Source organism: Battus philenor, unplaced genomic scaffold, assembly GCF_028537555.1.
Source record: "Battus philenor isolate CCGP_79_NKW_IND1 unplaced genomic scaffold, ilBatPhil1.0.hap1 SCAF_23, whole genome shotgun sequence".
NCBI classification, from domain to species: domain Eukaryota; kingdom Metazoa; phylum Arthropoda; class Insecta; order Lepidoptera; family Papilionidae; genus Battus; species Battus philenor.
Genome location: NW_027181686.1, coordinates 894,188 through 914,628, shown reverse-complemented (window position 1 = coordinate 914,628; position 20,441 = coordinate 894,188). Strand labels below are relative to the sequence as shown.

General features: G+C 35.1%; 1 protein-coding gene across 2 annotated transcripts in view; it reads left to right on the top strand.

The window, feature by feature from the left end:
* Positions 1-20,441, top strand: part of ct (homeobox protein, cut) — a 236,168-nt gene that overhangs the window by 177,525 nt on the left and 38,202 nt on the right. For both annotated transcript variants that reach the window (XM_068767222.1, XM_068767221.1), the window contains exon 4: positions 17,908-18,089. In XM_068767222.1, the coding sequence (XP_068623323.1) occupies positions 17,908-18,089 (182 nt within the window). The remainder of the gene's footprint in view (positions 1-17,907; positions 18,090-20,441) is intronic.

The window sequence follows — 20,441 nt, the reverse complement described above, 5'->3', positions numbered from 1 at the left end:
AGCGAGCCTCATTATGCCAAAATGCTCTAAATATAATGCATACGTTTTAAACTGATTAGCGTTGTGTTGGGAGTTTGAACGGAACGCGGCGTATCAAAGGAATAGGCGGGTAAAAAGGCGCGGTAAAACCCGCGTCTCATAGCGAAGTCAGTCAACTGCGTTCAAAGCGTCGATATACATGTTGATTGGTTATTATAGGTACGAAAGAATTTCTTTGTAGCTTTTTTACACATTTCTTATCACACTGTATAAAGTTATCTCTCTAAAATATATTACATTTTGTTTTATTACAACGGAAACCAGATAACCACGTGGTAAAAACTGCCTTAAGCCTCCCAGAATTCCCAAGAGGGAGAGGGCGTCCAAAAGCTACGTGGTGGTCTAATATCAGAAAGGAACTGGAAACCCTTCAACTTGATGCAGGGACAACCCAGGATAGAGTGGCCTGGCGCAAATTGATAAGGAGACCCGACCCCAAATAAAGGGAAAAGGGAAGGAAGAAGAAGAAGAAGTTTTATTACAACGTGAATGTTTATAACTTCTGGCGGTATAAAGTCTGCAAGAACATAGTAAACAATAACTGAATTTAGTTTAAATTTATAACTATACAAGCTGATCCCGCAAACGTTGTTTTGCAAAAAAAAATAACAAATGTAAGATAAGGGTTGATCGTAGAGGGGTGAAAATTTAGGTTTGTATGTATTTTTGTATGCTATATCATAATAAAATAAAAACCAAAAAAATTGTCTAAAAAATTAAAAATAAAATTTAGGGGTGGACCACCCTTATCACTTAGGGGTACGGAAAATAGATAGTAGCTGATTCTCAGACATACTGAATACGCATGTAAAATTTGATAAAAATCGGTCAAGCCGTTTCGGAGGAGTTCAAGTTCGAACACCGTGACATGAGAATTTTATGTATTAGATTATGAAGATTTTTGATGGGGTGGGATATAAACCCCTTTAACACCTATAACCGATCATCCTGTAGGACAGCTGGATGAAGAAAGAGGTAGAAGAAAATTGGTATTGTAGGATCGCGTACGAGATAAGCAAAGTCCCCCCACAAAGGATAACGGAAGGAAAGCGAAAGGGTAATGCGGGCTAAGACGCGCATCGTCACACACGGCCTAATCACGATCTACCCCTCCCCCTCCCCCCTCTTTACTCCCTGAGCCCATCGCCCTAACTTTTGCATATTGCCCAAATTGCCCACGCTTCCCCAACAAGGGCGACTATTTTTCCTGGTCGGATAATTCTTCGCACGGTTTGCGACGATTCTAACTCATTACATTCTGTGTCTTCCTCCTTTGTGATAAGGTCCAATTATTAACTACACCCCTTGTTACGATTTTTGACGTCAACTTTACAATTACCAATCGAATATACACCTAATACCCCTTGTATTAAAGTCGTAATTACATAAATCTTTGAGATACAAGGGTTTCGTGACATTTGAGGGATGCGTCTTAATTGTGTAGTGCTCTGTTATGTTATCGATTTTTTAATGTGTCTTCATTGCGGACTTGAATCGATTGTTCTCGATGTTTCGATAGAACTATACACTATAACATATATAAATAACAAACAATAAATGACAATATTAATAAGATATACATGGTGATTGGTTATACATATATATATATATGTAAAATTCATTTACTGTCATTTAATGTTTGGTATAATCTATTCAGAAATCGATGGATTCAAAAAAATATCTCACGCGGAATAGTTTTTTAAATTCCGAATATATTTATTTAATAAAAAATATTGTTTACTATCTTTCCGTACAAACTTTATACTGCCAGATGTTATAGTCTTGTCGCGTAATAGAAAAAAAATTTACATATTTCAGAGTGATTCAGGTTTCAGAAAGGTTCTATGGCGATATAGAGCCGGTAAATGCGATGTGGATAGGCCAGGCCGCCCACTAGTTGGACCCACGACATAGTTCCGTCGACGTTCAGTGTTTACTTTATATACAGGTTGTTTAACTCCTAAATGCATGACTTTTATTTACACTTTAAAAAAACATTTTGCAGGTGCACAGCAGTGCAGGGAAAAATATAAAAAATATAATATTTTTTACACTAATTTAATTAAAAAAACCTTATGTTGTAGATATATTTAATTGTATTCAAAGTGGTATGTTGCAGTTTTTCGTCATTATGCATTTAAGGGTTAAAAATTCGTGTAAAGACCAATGAGCTATATTTGATACAGCTTTTACATCTTTACGTCATTACGTCATTTTTATAGTGGGGGATGGTTGTTTGCGGGTAACGAATGGTCGATGTACACCCAAGATGCATTTAAACGACACGCAAAGACCAGTCCCCGACAATCTAGATCTTAAATTATTATAAACGTCCGACTTTATACGAAATCATTTCTAGAAATCGCTAACCCAGTTGAGACTCAAGTAATTAATGTCAATTTTATTTATAATTACGCTCCGCGTTGAACGGAATTTGAAGTAAAAAATTCATACGCAATTATTCGAGTGGAGCTAGCTTTGCCCAGCGCTGGAATGATAACAGCTCGCCCACGTCTATCCGCTAACGAGATGCTATTAAAACATCAACAAAAAGTGGGCTCGTGCCTCCGTCTACATATTTCGTAATCCACCACAATTACCTCCAAGAATTCCTGTCCACGTTTCAACTTTAAGATGAGACGGTGTTTTTTTTTAAAGTTCAACTTACAACGGGTTATTCAACTTGTAACTTTGTTTTTTAAACATAAATAAAAGGTGCAATGTATTTTAAAATTATTCGACTATTTCTTACTATATATAAAACACTTTGACAGTGCTTTATGACGTAATAAATATTGTTTTACCTAAACCATTTTTTTTTATTTAATTTAACTTCCATTTTCAAATAATGATAATAATTTTTAAAGGAAAAAATTAAAACATCCATCCTTAGCTGTAAGAAGTGTTTGAAATACTTTATAGGGGATGCAAGGCATACACCTCCAAAGGTATCTATGGGGGGATATACAGCATCTCTACGCTCGGCAGAAGAGTTGGAGGTCGCAGTGTGATATTATGGTACTCAGAGGATGCAGCTGTCCATCCTTCATGCACAGTGTGAATTATAAGGCTGTATTTCGGAAATCGAACACGCGACCTACGATTGTAAATCTCAGTCCTATACCTCTGGATTACAGCTGCTACGGGTAGTGAACAAAAAGGCTTTTACTAATTAAAATACTGTTTTTGAAACCATATCATGTAGTCTACATATTTTTTTTCTAAATAAAAATGTAGGTTAGCCGAAATATTGTACTACCCACGTGACGTCATCGCTATTAACCTGCCAAATTAAAATGCACATCAATCATAAGTGACCCGGGGTTTATAAACGATCGAAGTAACGGCTAGGTCTCCGAGTCAGCATTAGAAACGAGTCAAAGCGGTCGCAAACGCTTCCTTGTCACGGACTCCCACCAGATACGTGCACCCATTGTATTCGCAAGGACGTGGCGAACTAAGTCAATTATTATCACACGTAATGACCCACTAATTGCATGCTAACGACTGTCTTACGGCTCATGCATGCGTGATCGTTCACATGTCATAAATGCAGCTCGAATACTAAAACTAACAAATGCATGCATATCGTCCTTTACGTTTTATATATCTCTCTCTATCTAGGTAAAATAAATGATGATAAATACTACATTAAATTCACAAAAATCATTTCATCATACCGGGTAGAGATTTTGATTCAATAACTGTCATAAAGACAAGCTATGGCAGTCTTAAGTGGCAGTGGGCGGGGCAAAACGCTCGTGCAAAGTGGCAGTTGGGACCGAAAGGTTCCCAAGTGACGACCACGAGCGGACGTGGGAAAGCTACCCTCTAAGTGGACCGTCGACTGACCTTGTATTAGGCGTCCATCAGCTGAAAAGAAGACGGGCTGAAAGTGGCTCTTTCTCTCTTTTACTCTTTAACAAGATCATTTGTCTGTCTCGTATGTGGACGTCTCATGCCATCCGAGGTTTCACCTCCAGAATCTTTAGAACCCAGCGGCCATTTGTTGAGCATCTAAATGACCTGATCCGCTGAATAGCATCTACTGTTAGTGATATATTAGCCTAAGTAAGAAAGCAACTAATATATAGCTACTTCCGCTATGTAGCAGTAGTCGTGCAATGAAGTACGGCAAACAATGCGAATTACACAACTACCACCGTTAATTCACTCAACACGTGTTTCAACCCTCCACGGGGCATCCTCAGGAGTAATGTTACACCGACCAGTGCCAAACGCCGAATCAAGACTCGGTCTTTGGCACGTGTTGAGTGGAAGTAGCTTTATATTAGTCCCTTTCTTACTTAGGATGGACTTCCGCAAAGTAACGCCTGTTGTTAGCAGTTGTATCCCAGGGGTAGAGAACTGAGACTTGAGATCGTACTTCTTGAGTTCGATTCCTGGGATAAAGTCTCATAAATAATTCAAACTTTGTGTAATGATTATATAGAATTGTCACTGCTTATAAATAAGTTTACAAAACATAAGTAACAGCATCCTCTGCGTACCATAATATCAGATTGCGATCCACAACCCGCCAAGCGTAACAATTATATGGTATATCCTCCCATGGATACCTTCGGAAAAGGTTGTCTTTCATTGAGCGTATATGGGCCGAAACGACAACAATTAGCCTGAATAAAAAATAAAGCATTACGAAATAAACAGTTAGTAAAATATGTAATAAGAATAATTATTCATCAATTGCTCTAACATTGTTTAAATTCTATCCAATGTATATCGTAAAAATTATTTTTATATATCTCACTTCAATGTGTCGCCGTATTCACGCACAAGAGAACTTTATCTATGAGATCGCTTTGCATTCTGCATCTTGTCATACTATTTACTTACGGAACACTCATACGGGTGTCCAATATCATTAACATACTGGAAGAGACATGTATATTAATTATATTTATTTTATTACATGTGTTCTATAATAAAAAAGGATAAATAATTATGGATTCTTTTTTAATTTTCGTTTAAACAAAAAAAGCTAAGGAAGTGTAGCAATTTATGGAAGTATAGTATGGAAAAGAAAAGATATTGTGAAGTAAATTAGAGGTAAGAATGAAATACATTGAGAAGGATGGAAGACGTGAATGAAAATCAATAAAAATTGTCTAAAACATTACTATATAAATAAAGACCCCATTCAACTATGATAAAGTTTGAACGAGAGTTGCCATGAGAAACCTTCATCTCCCTTCTGCTCTCCATTCACACCTGAGGTCTTCCTCGTAGCCTTTTCTGATGGCATGGTGTAGCTAGCTGAAAAATTTATTTATTGGTATCTTCTTTTGATTCCTGCTTCTCCATGTTCTTTATTATATATACACAATATTTTTTTAATATAAAATAAACACAGTTTCTCCACTAAATGAAGAAGTTATAAGGGACCGATGTTCCAGGAGAGTATAATTTATATGCTCGCATTTTCCAATTGAGCAGAGAATTCAAGAGGAGATTTAGCGGAAGTCTAGGAGAAGATTCAGCGGAAGCACAAGAGAAGATTCAGCCGTCTCGGTCACTCCCGAATATCCAACTGTTTCGGAGACCTAAAACTGTTACATAAAACATTCTATGCCAACTTAGAGCTTAGTGCTTTTTAATACAGCGAAATAAAAATTGCAATAGTCCTTGCCGAAGTTTTCAAAGAAGTCTCGTGCTTACTTCTTTTTTCTGCTACCTTCTTTATACTGTTCTAAAAACAAACTACGCTCATGTCATTTCTAGTGAACATAACTCCACAACACACTCCCCTACCCGCTCTTTGTTTGAACAACTCCTTAATGCTTTATTTCGTCTATTTGGTTAGTCTAATTAGAAAACTCTGAATCGGCTAATGTTTAATATTGAATTTTGTCTTTTACATACTTTATCGTGTTTAAAATATTAACCCGTTACACGTAAACATTGCAAAATATAATACGTCTGTTCTGTTTTATTACACGATGTAATGATCTTACATCGTGTAATAAAACAGAAGACGTCCATAATAAATTTCCAGGTGGATTTATTTACCACTGATTACCACTGAAAAATAACAAACTACGTTGTACTTTGTTATACAAATAGAAGCCTTCTTTTCTTCAGCCGATTGACGACCACTTCCAGGCAGTCCTGCACTGCCTGTTTTCAGCTACTTCCCGTGAACGTAACTATGACTCGTGGCAGCCACTACAACCTTTCGGCCCCAACGTCTACTATAAATCAAACTTAATTAAACTAGAACTATATATTTGTATTTAATGGAATTAGGCGTTATCTAGCGGAAGTCCATCCTAAGTAAGAAAAGGACCAATATTTAGCCACTTCCGTACATGCAGTGGTTGTCATGCAACAAAGTGCACCGCCCGCCAGCCCGCTGATAAATGCGTATGCGGCAAACAATGCGAATTACATAATCGCCACCGCCAAATTACTCAACACGTGTTTCACCCCTCCACGGGGCATCTTCAGGAGTTATGTTACACCGATTAGTGCCTAGACTCTGTGTGTGTGTCTATATATTTGTTTCTTTGTCAATTATTTTTACCATTTCTATATGTTTTATTATTAGAATACAATGTTATTATTAAACCAATAGGTATGTAAGACTGTGAAACATAGTTGTTTTGATAATAATCATTTATTTAAAAAAAATATTCCGATTTTTTACAAAATTAAGTAAATGAGTTTTTTACTCTATTTCTAAACTCTCGCTTGATATGTTATTCTATAATCTATTGCACTTATCAAAGAAGTGACTGGAATTTTATCCTGCCAGAATACTCCAAGGAGGTAATTATGGTTTTTTTTATTATTAGTTCAAATTTGTATCGCTAGTGTTTTGTTTACAATTTTTTTTTCCCTTTTACTACGCGCAAACAATTGGGAAAGAGGTTGCCGCTATTTGATACGGCGCTTTCTTCTATATTTACGTTAAACAAAAATATAGATCGTTTTGAATTAAGAAAACGTGTCATATTATTAATTAAATTAGCAAATGATAATTTAGTCCTGCGAAAAGGATAATAACTCCTCCAGTTTGTACATATTTCAATTGTAACGAAAGGATTTCACTTTGAGACGTTATCCAAACGGAACGGCCCGAACCCTTGTGACTCAGTAGTTATGTCTGCAATCTCCGGCTATCCCTCTCAGGTCCGGGAAGTTGATTCTTTGCACGAATGGTTTACGTGACAATATTCCCCTTCCACTACTAGAATTGTTTAGATTCATTATTGACATGAAAACTTCCGAGGACCTCAACCTAAGAAAATACACCATAAACAATAATTATAGGAGCATTTTCATTGTCAGGAATAGATACTGATGATATTTATGACCTTCTGAGGTCCTGTGTTTGGCACTAATCGGTGTAACATAACTCCTGAAGATGCCCCGTGGAGGGGTGAAACACGTGTTGAGTAATTTGGCGGTTGCAGTTGTGTGATTCGCATTGTTTGCCGCATACGCATTTATCAGGCTGGCGGGTCGTTGCACGACTACCACTGCATGTGCGGAAGTGGCTAAACATTGGTCCTTTTCTTACTTAGGATGGACTTCCGCAAGGTAACGCCTGATTCCATTAAATACTTCTGAGGTCCATAAGATATTTGACGGGGCTCCACGACGGAGTAACAAAATTCAGTTTTCAATCAGACTTTCTATCTCCTCTTATAATCTTTTATAGCTGTATCAGGACTATATAAACGCTTTGTATGAACATACCCACAAGTGACGACTTCCTTCGCATTTGTAGACAAGATATTAATAAAATTTATAAATTTCACAAAGCACCATATCTAACAAATAATAATATAAATTTATTACGATAATACAATATATTAATTACAATTTAATTTGAAAGTTATAAAACTATATATTTTAATTTTACCGTTTAGTATTAATATACTTCTACCTTCTGTATAATCTCCTTTTATTCTATTGACAAATTTTAGTTTAGTCATGTTCATAACGTTTAAAAACTATTCCACGCTATATATCTCTGGATTTAACTAGAAATTTCGATAGTGGAGCTATGAGAAATGTTCACGGTTTAAATAATTATCTAGATTGCATTCGTAAAGCCAAAATGGCGGACTCATTTATTCTTTCCCGCTCTTTTGCCCAATTGGTCGGAGATTTATTCTTTAGCGGAAATTTTCATATTGTATTATATTGTGCGGTTTTCGTATTAAGTTTCTAATTGCATTAGTTGTGGTCGAATCGTGAACATTCCGATTTATATCGCTATACGGTTGTCTCTGATTCGAGTTTTATTATTTATTTCTTTTTTTTCAAAATGGCGGAAATGACGCCTGTTCCGTAACTATCCGTTCAACCTTTCTTCAGGAGTGTCAACTTATTTTTTTTTTAATAATATATACAACACAAACAATTAAAGATGAAGAAGATAAATATGATGAAGATCTTGAATTTTTAAAAGTTATGCGTTAAATTTATTATATCCGTCATTGTTTTATGTAAAAAAATATAGTTACTAACTTTTTAAATTAGATTTAAGTATTTAAGTGGACAGACATATTAAAAACTTATTTTTTTTTAATCTGCATTTTTTTGTGTCATTAAAATTGCAACAATCTAGTAATTTTTTTAATATATTAATTTAAATAAAACAACTCTAGTTTTCATAGAAAAAAGGAAAGACAACGAGTAAGCAGCAAAAAAAAAAGAGAAATTGATATAATTTAAAACGTTACACGAAATGCATGAGCCATTATTAACGCGGACAAGAAGGAAACGCTCCATAAATTTTAAGTTTTTTCTTCGCCAACAGCCAATTCGCCGCGGGCGGTCTTGCTGTTTTAATTGCTGCAACAAAACGATATTTTATGGTCTACCCACTTGCCGCTACCCCCCAAAGCTGTGGCGGTTACTCAAAATTATCTAACGCTGATATCTTTCAGAATACACACCCCGAAACAAAATGCAAAAGAAGCGAATTGCGCAAAATAAATTTCGCGATGCCTTTTATAATTGCTATTGCACTGAATTTTTATATATTAAACCAACCATGCAGAATAAAATTGTCGGAGTTTGTTGTGGACTCTTTTCTTGTCCACGACTGGACGTAGGTCTTCGGCCTATATCTAGTGACTTTAACAAGGTCTTCTGTCCATCTTATCATCTTCACTCCTTAAGGATCTAGCAGTCATTTGTTCTGCATCCATGTAGCCCTGCTGCCCTGCTCTGCCGTGCCTACTGCAACTTGAACTTGCCAATACGTTGGACTAAGTCAGTTACGTTTGTTTATTGTAAAGGTTGCCTCCGATTAATAATTCATGTGACTTTAAAAAAATAATACAACAAAGAATAATTGTAATATCAATCCGCAATAGAAATAATAGTTGAATAAGCATTTTAAAAACAACACACCAATAACAAAACGTTGATTCCCGCCATTTCCGCTGTCAATGTCAACAGACGTCACGTCCGGGCGCGCGAAGTGCGAATGACTTTTAATTTTAAATGTCATTTGCACTTTTGTTTCCATATTTACAGGTAGCGGTTGCGTTTATACCAATCGATGGTCACCGTCGGTTATTTTTGACACGCCGTCAATCTAGCGGGCGATGAAAGCGTCATAACAATTGCCGTGAATATTTATGAGCGGACTACACTACCACTCGTTAAATGCTCGATAAATTTTGGCATTTTAATTCGCAATAGACAAGCTGTCGGAGACCACTTGTGAAAAGTACGAACGGAACGTGAAACGCAAACGAAATCGCATCCGCACATCTCAATCATTCACGTCATTTGTCATTTTTTTCAGGCCCGAAATGAAACTCGCTTCCAACTATGCATTGCCGTAGACGCGGAAAAAAGAAAACGGAGCCCGTAGAAGCTATCCGAACGTCTTTTTGCTTTTGACAGTTGGCGTTCGGCGGGTTAATACTACCGAATTCGGAATACATCCGACGCTTTTCCCTACTCGAATGCATATGGTACTTTTTAAATTCGACGGCTAATAACGGGTTCCCGCCAATTCGGCTCATGTTTGACCAGTTTGACAGATCGCCAACATGAACTCCACTTTGTGACGGTAAAATGGCGTATTATGCGTTTTTTATTCGTCCCTCTTGTCTTTCAGCACTCCTTTTGTGATAGGTCTCTGTACAAATTTATGACGACTGATTGTCAGCGGGAGAATTGGATTTGAATTTCCGTGTATTGGTATTGACGTGGCTCTCTCTCTTTCGCTTTGTTTCTTTTGTTGATATCGGTTGTCGGGAGTGTTCTTTATGCGCCACTGTGCGTCCGTACGCTTGTACTTTTATTTGTTGCTCCATTACCAGCGCTAACTGCTTGCCGGCCACTTCGTGTCGTGTTTTAAAATAACTTTTTAAATTGTATCCATATCGCATCGTGCCTTTATCTTTACTACAAATATTTAATTAACAAAAGTTATATATAACACTCTCTTATACCTACCTATATAAAACCTACTTTTCGGAAATCCCTTGATGACACAGACCAAGTTCTTACTGCTGTAAACAAGTATCGAAAACTTTAAAACATCTACAGACGACGACACGCTGCTTTTCAACGTTCAGGAAGGCAGAAACTCAATTTCTTTGATAAATAATTATTCATTTTTAAAAATAAGATTGTAAAAGTAAAAACGTCGGTAAATCAGTACCAAATCTACAAGACATATTAACTAGCGCCATCTAGTAGATTTTTAGACAAAATATGATAAAACAGTTCTGTATATTTACTTAATACAGGATTTTGACTACAGGAGTTGAGATTTTCAACTGAATGCATCAATTAAAAAGGAAGAAGCCTTTTTATTTATAAGTTACATTATGTTTACTCCTGTTATTCAGCCCTGAATTATAGGATACATGGTTAAGGCTTTTAATATATATATATATATATATATATATATATATATGTATATATATTTATATTTATATATATATATATATATATATATATATTTATATTTATATATATATATATATATATATATTACTAATACTAGCGCACAACCTGAGAATGGCAATATGGAGTAGGAATGAAGTAGTGGTCGCACGAAACGTAATTTTAAAAACTGGACTTTTATAGGGCATTAACGTGAGATAAAAACAAATTGGGAAATATCAAAAGTAAATGTAAAAACAAAGGCACGCTAATGTCTGTAGAGTACAGATTTCAATATTTAAAAAAAAATAAGGAAAGTCAGAGAAGTACCATTTACGAAGCGACATCTTGTTTCATCATCGTATTCTCTCTAGCATATACATTTATTAACACTATATTAAAGCCCGAGTTCATAGCAGCACTAATGGCGGTGCTAAAGTAAAATCGAAGAGACGCGATAAAGGACCGGAGACATTACCGGCGGATTTACGAGCGGTAACACTTAAACTATTTGCATGCGAAGCCATCCCCGCTACCCCCTCGCACCCCCTGCATCCCCTCGCACAAAGAACGGGCGCAGCCGGCCATTTTTCAGTGCTGATACGCATCGGAAGTTGTCGCCGATGCAGTAAAACGGGTCATTAGACCGTACGTACCTGATGACGTCATGAGTGACGTCTTCGAAAACTCGAGAAGCAAGAACACAGTTTCTAAGTAAGAAAAGGACCAATATTATATACGCCTGCCCGCTGATAAATGCGCATGCGGCAAACAATGTGAATCACACAACCGCCACCACCAAATCACTCAACACGTGTTTCACCCCTCCACGGGGCATCTTCAGGAGCTATGTTACACCGATTAGTGCCAAACACAGAGTCAATGACTCGCTGGCGGGCGGTGCATTTCATTGCACGACTACCACTGCATGTGCGGAAGTGGTTAAATATTGGTCCTTTTCTTACTTAGGATGGACTTCCGCGAAGTAACGCCTGATTCCATTAAAAAACACAGTTTCTGTCATCCGTTCGTCACTGCGTTTGATATGGCAGAAAGGAGATGCCATTTTGTATTGCCTAGACCGCTAGGCAGTAATGAAAGAATTTGATTCTAAGTTACATCCTAAGTGAAATCGTTAAGCTGATTTGGTGTTGAATGAGTTATCACTCTCCTCTCTTGTTCTTCTATTACTCTATTACTCTTTTTCTTTACATTCCATCAACACCTTGCCTTTCTTCCTCCGCCACTCCCTTTTGGTACATCACCATCATGTATCCTTTATATAGAAACATCCGACATAATCAAAGTCACGAACAGTCGCTTGATGCGGCAGCGCAAGACGGACTATCTATCAGCCGATATGAATGAATTCGAATCTTTGGCATTAATATTTTTTATGCCCCCGCTATTGGGGGCCTCTCGTACCCCCTATCTTTTGTGGGACAGGGACTTTTTGGGCAAATTTATTTAATTTTTCACAGAATTCTTTATTATTTTCTTTCTCTTCTTTCATACTTCACATTGTCTTTCGGTCTATTCTTTCATTCCACAATTCTACTGTCTTTCCCTTTTGCTCTGTATCACCTTTCATTCATTCCTCATTACTTTTTACATTTTCTTAAATTACATTGTTATTTTATATCACGTTTTTATTACTTAGGCATTAATATATTCCATCGTATCACATAAACCTACTAATTTATAATTACTCTATGAAGTAAGATGCAATGATGGGCGAAACACGGGACTTGCTCAAACGTCTACCCGCCCCGCATCAAGGCAGTAATTAAACTAAAAACGTTCAGGCTTCAATAAAAACCTGAGGCCGTAGCGGTCGGTGGCCGAAAGCATAATTGTCCATAGTAATGATTGTAGGTAATTGTCGGGGACTACCCTTTAACCCTACAGAAGGAGCGGGACTTACGTAACGTACAAGCTACGAGAGAAACGCCGATTATCATAAGGGCTAGAATGCACTATGCGATTTTAATAGGGTGTATACAAACTCCGCGTTTTATTTTCATTTTATTAAATAAAAAGTAACTAGTTATAGATGTATTTATAGCTTATTTGTATAGTTATTTCCAATAGCCCAGTGTATTTGAAACTCTATTTAAATGCGACAATATAACTTCTGATAGTACAAAATCTGCAAAGACATATAGTATGTACTAATTAATTATAATATTTAATAATACGTTATATACTATTTCTAAAATAATTTTTGGATAGAATGTACCATATAAAAATATATAGCAAATGAGTTATATATTCACCCCATAAATGCTTTTACATCTGGAAACAATCAACCTTTAGATATATATATACATATATGTTGTTACAGTTTGATGTGACAAAACCGTGTTTATAATCGGTTTTACTGGAAATATCGTGGCATATGCACAACTGTGGATGGTTTAAAGGTGAAATTATGTTAATGTATATATATATTTTTATATTACATTATAAAACCGCTTCCGCTTGAGATGTAAGGCATCACCCTAATGGCGGTCAGCGCAGGGCCGAATTAAGACAATAATTACTCGCGGTTCTGTCCGGGGCGAAATTTCGTTTCGGCTAATACTTTTTATGTCGCCGAGTGTACTATTCGGATGGGAATATGTGTTTACATGGCTTTTATAGACACGCTTTATGTTGCAACGGCACCCGTTTTTAAATGCTTCTACGGTTTTCGTTATGTGCCCATTTAAGTCTTCTCATTTCGAAACCCTTCAACTCATTTCCCACTGGTAACCTTCGATATATATACTTACAACTATCATCATCACCATTTCCATCACAGGATGTCCACTGTAACAAGTCTTGTGGAGATCACCAGCCGGTATACGCGGCATGGGTATACCCCCCACTTGGTGAATACATGGCGTGTTAAGATCGCAGATATCTTTGGTCTTTGTAGATATCGGATCGGCCTATGCCTTGTTGGGCGTCTATCAGCTGAAAAGATAAACAAGTAAAGTCAGTCCATGTGAAAACAACCGACGGCTAGGAATAGTCCTCCTGATGAGCGTTTCAAACTCAGTGTTTGATGCAGCTGAGGTAGACAACCTTACAATTGGTTCGATTCCCGAGATACAACCTTACGCAATTCACTCTATATTAATAATTCTTATAAGATTCCCCAATGCTGATAAAATAAGTTTTTAGAGGTTTTATTACCACACTGCGATGGCCAATCCGCTACCACGTGTGGCGATTATGGTAAATCCCCCGATAGATATCTTCAGGGCAGACCACACTTTATTCGATTTAAACACAGCTAAAACAAATATGCCGCGAGAGTAAAAGACAATGTGAGTAACAAAACAGGAAAAATGTTTGAAAAATATAAAGCCAATGGAAGTCTTCAAGGTGATGATTGATTCAGTTTTTGACCCACTTTGTAATTTTATTCACTGAATTATCACCCATTTCAAACTAGTATGACACACTTTTTAAGCTTATATATAATATACTCATATATTAGTCTTCATGTTTCAAGGAACTGGCCAGAATTGTTTTTGGTATTTCCCGTATAAATGTAAATAGATATAAGAGTTTATTTAAAATAATCTCGCTGTTAGGTATTTTAAAAATGAAACTGTTACATTTTTATTGCTCGCTGTTGTAAAGCGCTCAGGGTCGTCGTATAATCACCTATCTATAATCATAGCAATTAAGTGTGTTTGATAAAAATCCCAGTTTACGTAAATTTTAAAGCCCCGAAGTGAAATATTGTAAAGAAAAAATTTATTGCCCGCCATTTTGCCGCATTATGTCAAACACAAGGCCCTGTCAAAGTGACAATGTTTGCGGACGTATTTAGAGCTAATATTTACTGTAGATACAGGTGCTGAGAATCCAAAATCACGCCATTATCAACCTTACTCCCTCATCATAACGATCGTGTACATTTTTCACAATCTATATCCTTAATAGTTTAGCAATATATACTTTATTTCCTACTAAATAAAGTACATATTGTATTGCCACATCACAACAAAAAAATATATGTGCACCAATTACAATATCATATACGCTATTATGTTATTAAATCGTCTTAACTCTAAACATTTATTTAACTAAAGATTTTATATGTCATGTATTTCTATAGATTACAAACACATCATTGTTTGAATATGTTTCAACGAATATGACATTTATAACTCTGCCATTTGATACAGAGATATCTCGACTGTAATATATTTTGGATAGAACGTGAAAAATATTAGTCTACGGTAAACAGTACAGTGTTTTTATAAGAAATGACCTATGAAGCCTTGAAATCCCAGTGCGAAGACCACGAAACGACTAGCACAGGGAAAGTACAAATAAAGATTATACATTAAAATTGTTTAAAAAAGAAAACAAGATGAAAAAATATGCTGTTATTAAAACTGAATTTCACCTGGAACTTTGATAAGTAAAAAAGGTGATGAATAAAAGAAAATATAAAGTAAAGCGATAAAGAAATTATGAAGAAAGGAATAATAGGAAAAACTCCAAAAAAATGTAACCTGAAATAGTAATGTCTCTGCCCCACACAAAGCAGAGAAAATGAGAGGCCTCCAAAACGGAAGCCAAATAGAGTAGTAGAGCAAGAGAAGTAAAAAAATAAAGAACAGAAAATACAAAGGAAACCGTCCACTCATATAAGACAGGTGATCTTGTAAAGTTCTGAAGACGCTACACGTAGAACGCTTCCAGCTCATATAATATCTATTTAGGATGTCTATATTCAACAGAAGATGAAAAGCAGGGTCTGTGTGAATAGGTACCTTCTGATTCTGCAGGCTTTGACCATCTCAAGAACTTTAATTACCTTCAAATAATCCTAAGCCTTAAGAAATAACACCTAATTCTATTAGGTATTATCGTAACTTAATACTACAGATAAATTGGTGTATAGTCCGTCAAATCTGTAAGGCTGTGTACACACGGTCTGATTTGTATAGCAGCTCGCACACCCTGCAACTTATAAGGCCATCCGAACACGCAACACCTCACAATTTCCGCCACATCTATCTTGCTGATACGTATCTCCACGCCTGAGCGCCGACGACACTGCCAACAATTGATATCTTCCGAAGGTCGACAAATAATACGCTTACGAGGCCATGGAAGCACTGCGTCATAGCGGGAGCGGAACGGAATCCGCTTGCTCGCACAATAAAACCCATCCACATGCGTTATATCCATCACTACGATCTGCCTTTAGTCCACTTAGTGGGAGGCGTCCCCACGCCGCGTCTACCAGCTTGTATTTACCACCTGAGAACCTTTAAGCCCCATCATCAGTTGCAGGAACGATAAACACATTTCAGGTTCCATTTTGCAGAGAAGTTGCAAACATAACCCCTCTGTATTTAGATATATTATTTAGAAATATGTATTCAAAATGCAATTTTATATATTTCACAATATACACGAGGGATTCTATAAAATATACAAAATAATAAATTAATTTAAAAAAATATTTATCAAATCGCTTCCGCTTGTCACAATGACCCTATCCCTGTACCATTCGATCAACCTTGCATCGCAAATCATTATAACACCGTGCAAATTTATTCTTTAAAACAATACACAATAGGGGACATAATCGTATTATTGAATACGAGGAAATGCAGACATTAGATCCGATGGATAACACAGATTTTAACAGCGGATTCAACGAAGCGGCAAGCCGAGAAGTTATTTTGTAATTTTAATAATTATTAACAATATTAATTAATATTTATTTACACTCAACAATTGCTTGGGGTTTTTTTATAATTTCATTATTATATATACTTAAAAACCTTGTATATTTTACAACGAAACAATTCAATTTCAAATTGATCACGAAATGTATTGCTATATACGAAACATTAGTTATTAAAGTTCATCACTAATTAGGCTATGTTCTTTCTTTACTAAGAATATTTAAATTGCTAGGAATATAGTATAAACAACAATTTTCTTTTCAATTAACACCCGGAGTATATTTCACGTAAATCAAAAATAATTATAAGTTATACTTAAGCCGTAGAACATAGGTCTCGTCAATACGTTTCTAATAGAACAGTTTAGAGTCATGCAAGCAGCATTTTCCGAACTTTACTGAGGTCTGTCTTCCTTAAGGATCGACGTTCTGCGCTTGGTTCTGGTCACATGGTCTCAAATATAGAACCTTCAAGCCTCCGTGACAAGTTTTCTTGTAAAATACATTTTTACTGAAATCCAAACTGAAATAATTTTTAAAAAAAAAACTTTATTGAATTGTTACATATACACACATATACACACACATATATATATATTTATATGTAACATTTTAATAAAGTTTTATTTCGTACATAATATGATTTCAGTGATATATATATATATATATATATATATATATATATATATATATATATATATATATATATATATATATATATATATATATATATATATAACTGAAATATATATATATATATAGGCTAAAAAATAATTATTAATAAAAAAAACATATATCATATACATAACAAATCATTAGAACAAAATCACGATTTGGTAGCGCAGTGGTAAACAACTGACTTGCGAACGTAGGTCGCGGGTTCAATTCCCGGAATGCAATCTTCTATAATTAACACTTAAATTAATTGTATATGATTGCCACTGCTCACAAACAAGAAGTTTCCTGAGGATGTGCAGCGGCATCCTCTGCATAATACCACACTGCAATCGCCAACCTACCTGCCATGCATAACAATGTTGTATCTACTCTTAGATATTTAAGGCGAAAGCCTATTCCTTAAAGTGGCCGTCTATGGACTGAAAATATTAGAGAAACTGAAGAAAAATCATGATATACACTATATATTTACTTACATTAGATTAAAATAAAAATATATTTATAATTATGTCATTAACTGTAGTTGACGATATCAACTCTGTACAATATATAATTTTAATTATTAAATTGAACGCAACATTAATATTAAGATTTGTCCACAGATAGCGCAGTTGGTTGAAGACGTGCGACGTCTGCAGGCGTCGCTTTCAGCGCTGCAGGAAGCACATGCACAACAGCTGCAAAGGCTGGAAGAACGTTTGGACGAAAAGAAACAGCACATAGCCCGTCTCGAAGCCCGTCTGGACACTCAACGCGATTATGACGACATTAAACGTGAAATAAGGTATGTTTCAAAATCTTCAGGTTCTTACAAATCCAAAATTCCTATTTCAATATACGACAACAACGTTCGTGTTATAAATACACCAGACCTGATAAGAATTGGCGGAAAAATATAAAACCAAAATACATTACATATATAATTAACATTAAAATAGCTTGGAGTCGAACAAATCGTTCCCAATGTCTTACGAAATAATATCATTGTCATCTTCAATTCAACTATAGAATGTTAACTGCTGAACATATACCTCTCTTGTAGATTTCCAATACCTTCATCACCTTCCTTCATAAGATCTATCACCTGAATATTTACATTGTAGCATTTAGCACATATATGTTCTTTGAACATTTTCTAACAATAGAAGCTTCATGAACACTATCTATTTAGAGATCTGGCGTTATAGGAGGTTCTGCACGGTGCTTGGTGCCAACAACCCTCATAGCATGATCAAGGATCCTGCAATCTTTCATCTTCACCAACCGTACTCTTAGAAATTAATTTATTTTTCCACACATAGACCTAAATCTTTTAGCATATTATTTGATTTCATACTCGCTCGTTCTTGCACTGTATATTTGGAATATGCTTTCAAAATCTTCAGTTATGACATATATAATTCTTTTAAATGTAATAAATTAGTTTTAAATCACATTGAACAGTTGCCCAAAGGTAAAAGAGGCTTGGGATATAATCTGATATAATTCAAACTTTTTGTATTAATTATATAGGATTGCATCTTTTGGGTGCGACTTACACCCAGCATATATGGGCTTAAACAGAATGCTTTTGATTCTAATTAGCCAATAATATTGCTCTAAAAATGATTTAAAGTCAGTATTTCATCTACTTTTTGATTTTATTAACTGAATCATGATCCATATCTATATTGACACACCTTAATTAGACATATTTTAATAATTATTTCTGTATTTTTGTCAAGTATTTTTTTAGTGTAGCATCTATTACAATTTTTTGTTACAGTTCATATGTGTATTATTGTTAACTAAAATCAATGATTATATATCCATTAATTCAATAGGTGCTAGTATGTTTAGAAAATAGATAAATAGATGACTCGATGTACTAAAGCAACTGTAAGAAATGGATGTATCATCACTAGCGTTCATAAACTTGATAAAGCTACTATCAGGTCGTTCACCCAGCCTCTGTTTGACGTAGATTACACTTTGTTTGCTGCTTGCCCAACCGAGCCTTGAATATGGTGGAACAACCGCTTCTATTGAATAAGAATATACATCAGTGATTCATGTTCTCCTAGTAACTGTTTGATATAACTAATATTTTCTTCACACTAGCACTGTAAACTATGATATCTAAATAAATGTCATACTAAAAATTACACACGTACCTTTGCGAACGTATCACATTTATAATATATGTTTTAATAAAGATATAAATATATAGATATCCAATATTCTACAGAATGATCAGTTATAGATTTAAAAGTATAAATATGGCGAATAACTTCTAGCACAGTCTAGTACAGTCAGTCTAGTACAGTCTACAAAAACAGATAATAAAACAATTAATTTAACTAAATAAACCGAATGTTGAAAATAATTTTTCTTAATATATTATGCATTGATTTTTATTTAGGATATATCTTACAATAGGCAGTACTTGAACTATACAATCACCCTTAAGGCTTTTACATCTATAACCAATTAGCGTGTACACCAATGTATTTCTAAACTTATCCTAAACTTAAGTTAAACAACCTAAATCTTTATTAAAGAAAAGCCAAGTACTAAATGTATTGAAAGGAACTTAATAACCTTTACTTATAACTTAAGATGAAATGTAAATTAAATGCCGTATAAATAGTAAAAAATAGTACTTAAGCATTAATAAATTGTAAAATAAATGTTAAAAATATTAATGTAAAATTGTAAAACTTTAGGAAGGCGAAGTAAGTGACAAAAGATGAGGATGGAAATTGATTATTTTAAAAATTACAATGTATTACAATTACAATAAAACCCTGTCCACCCATGATAGAGATTGAACGAGAGGTCACAAAAACAGGGTCAATATATATATGACGATAAATAACCATTCAAACATACAACCTAATTAACTACAACATTATTAACTTGTTAAATCAATTTCATTGCATCCAATAATCGAAGGTTTCTTACACCAAGGAGATAAGAACACAAGGGTATTATAATAGATTTATAACTCCTCCTTCTCCTTCATGTCTCTCATCTCCATCAAAAGGTTGTATGGTAGTGATCACCTTGAGCGATAAGACTACCTCTTCTTCCATTTGAATTGTTTCTTTTTTTTCTTCTCTATTTATATTAAAACGATGTTGCTATATTTATTTAA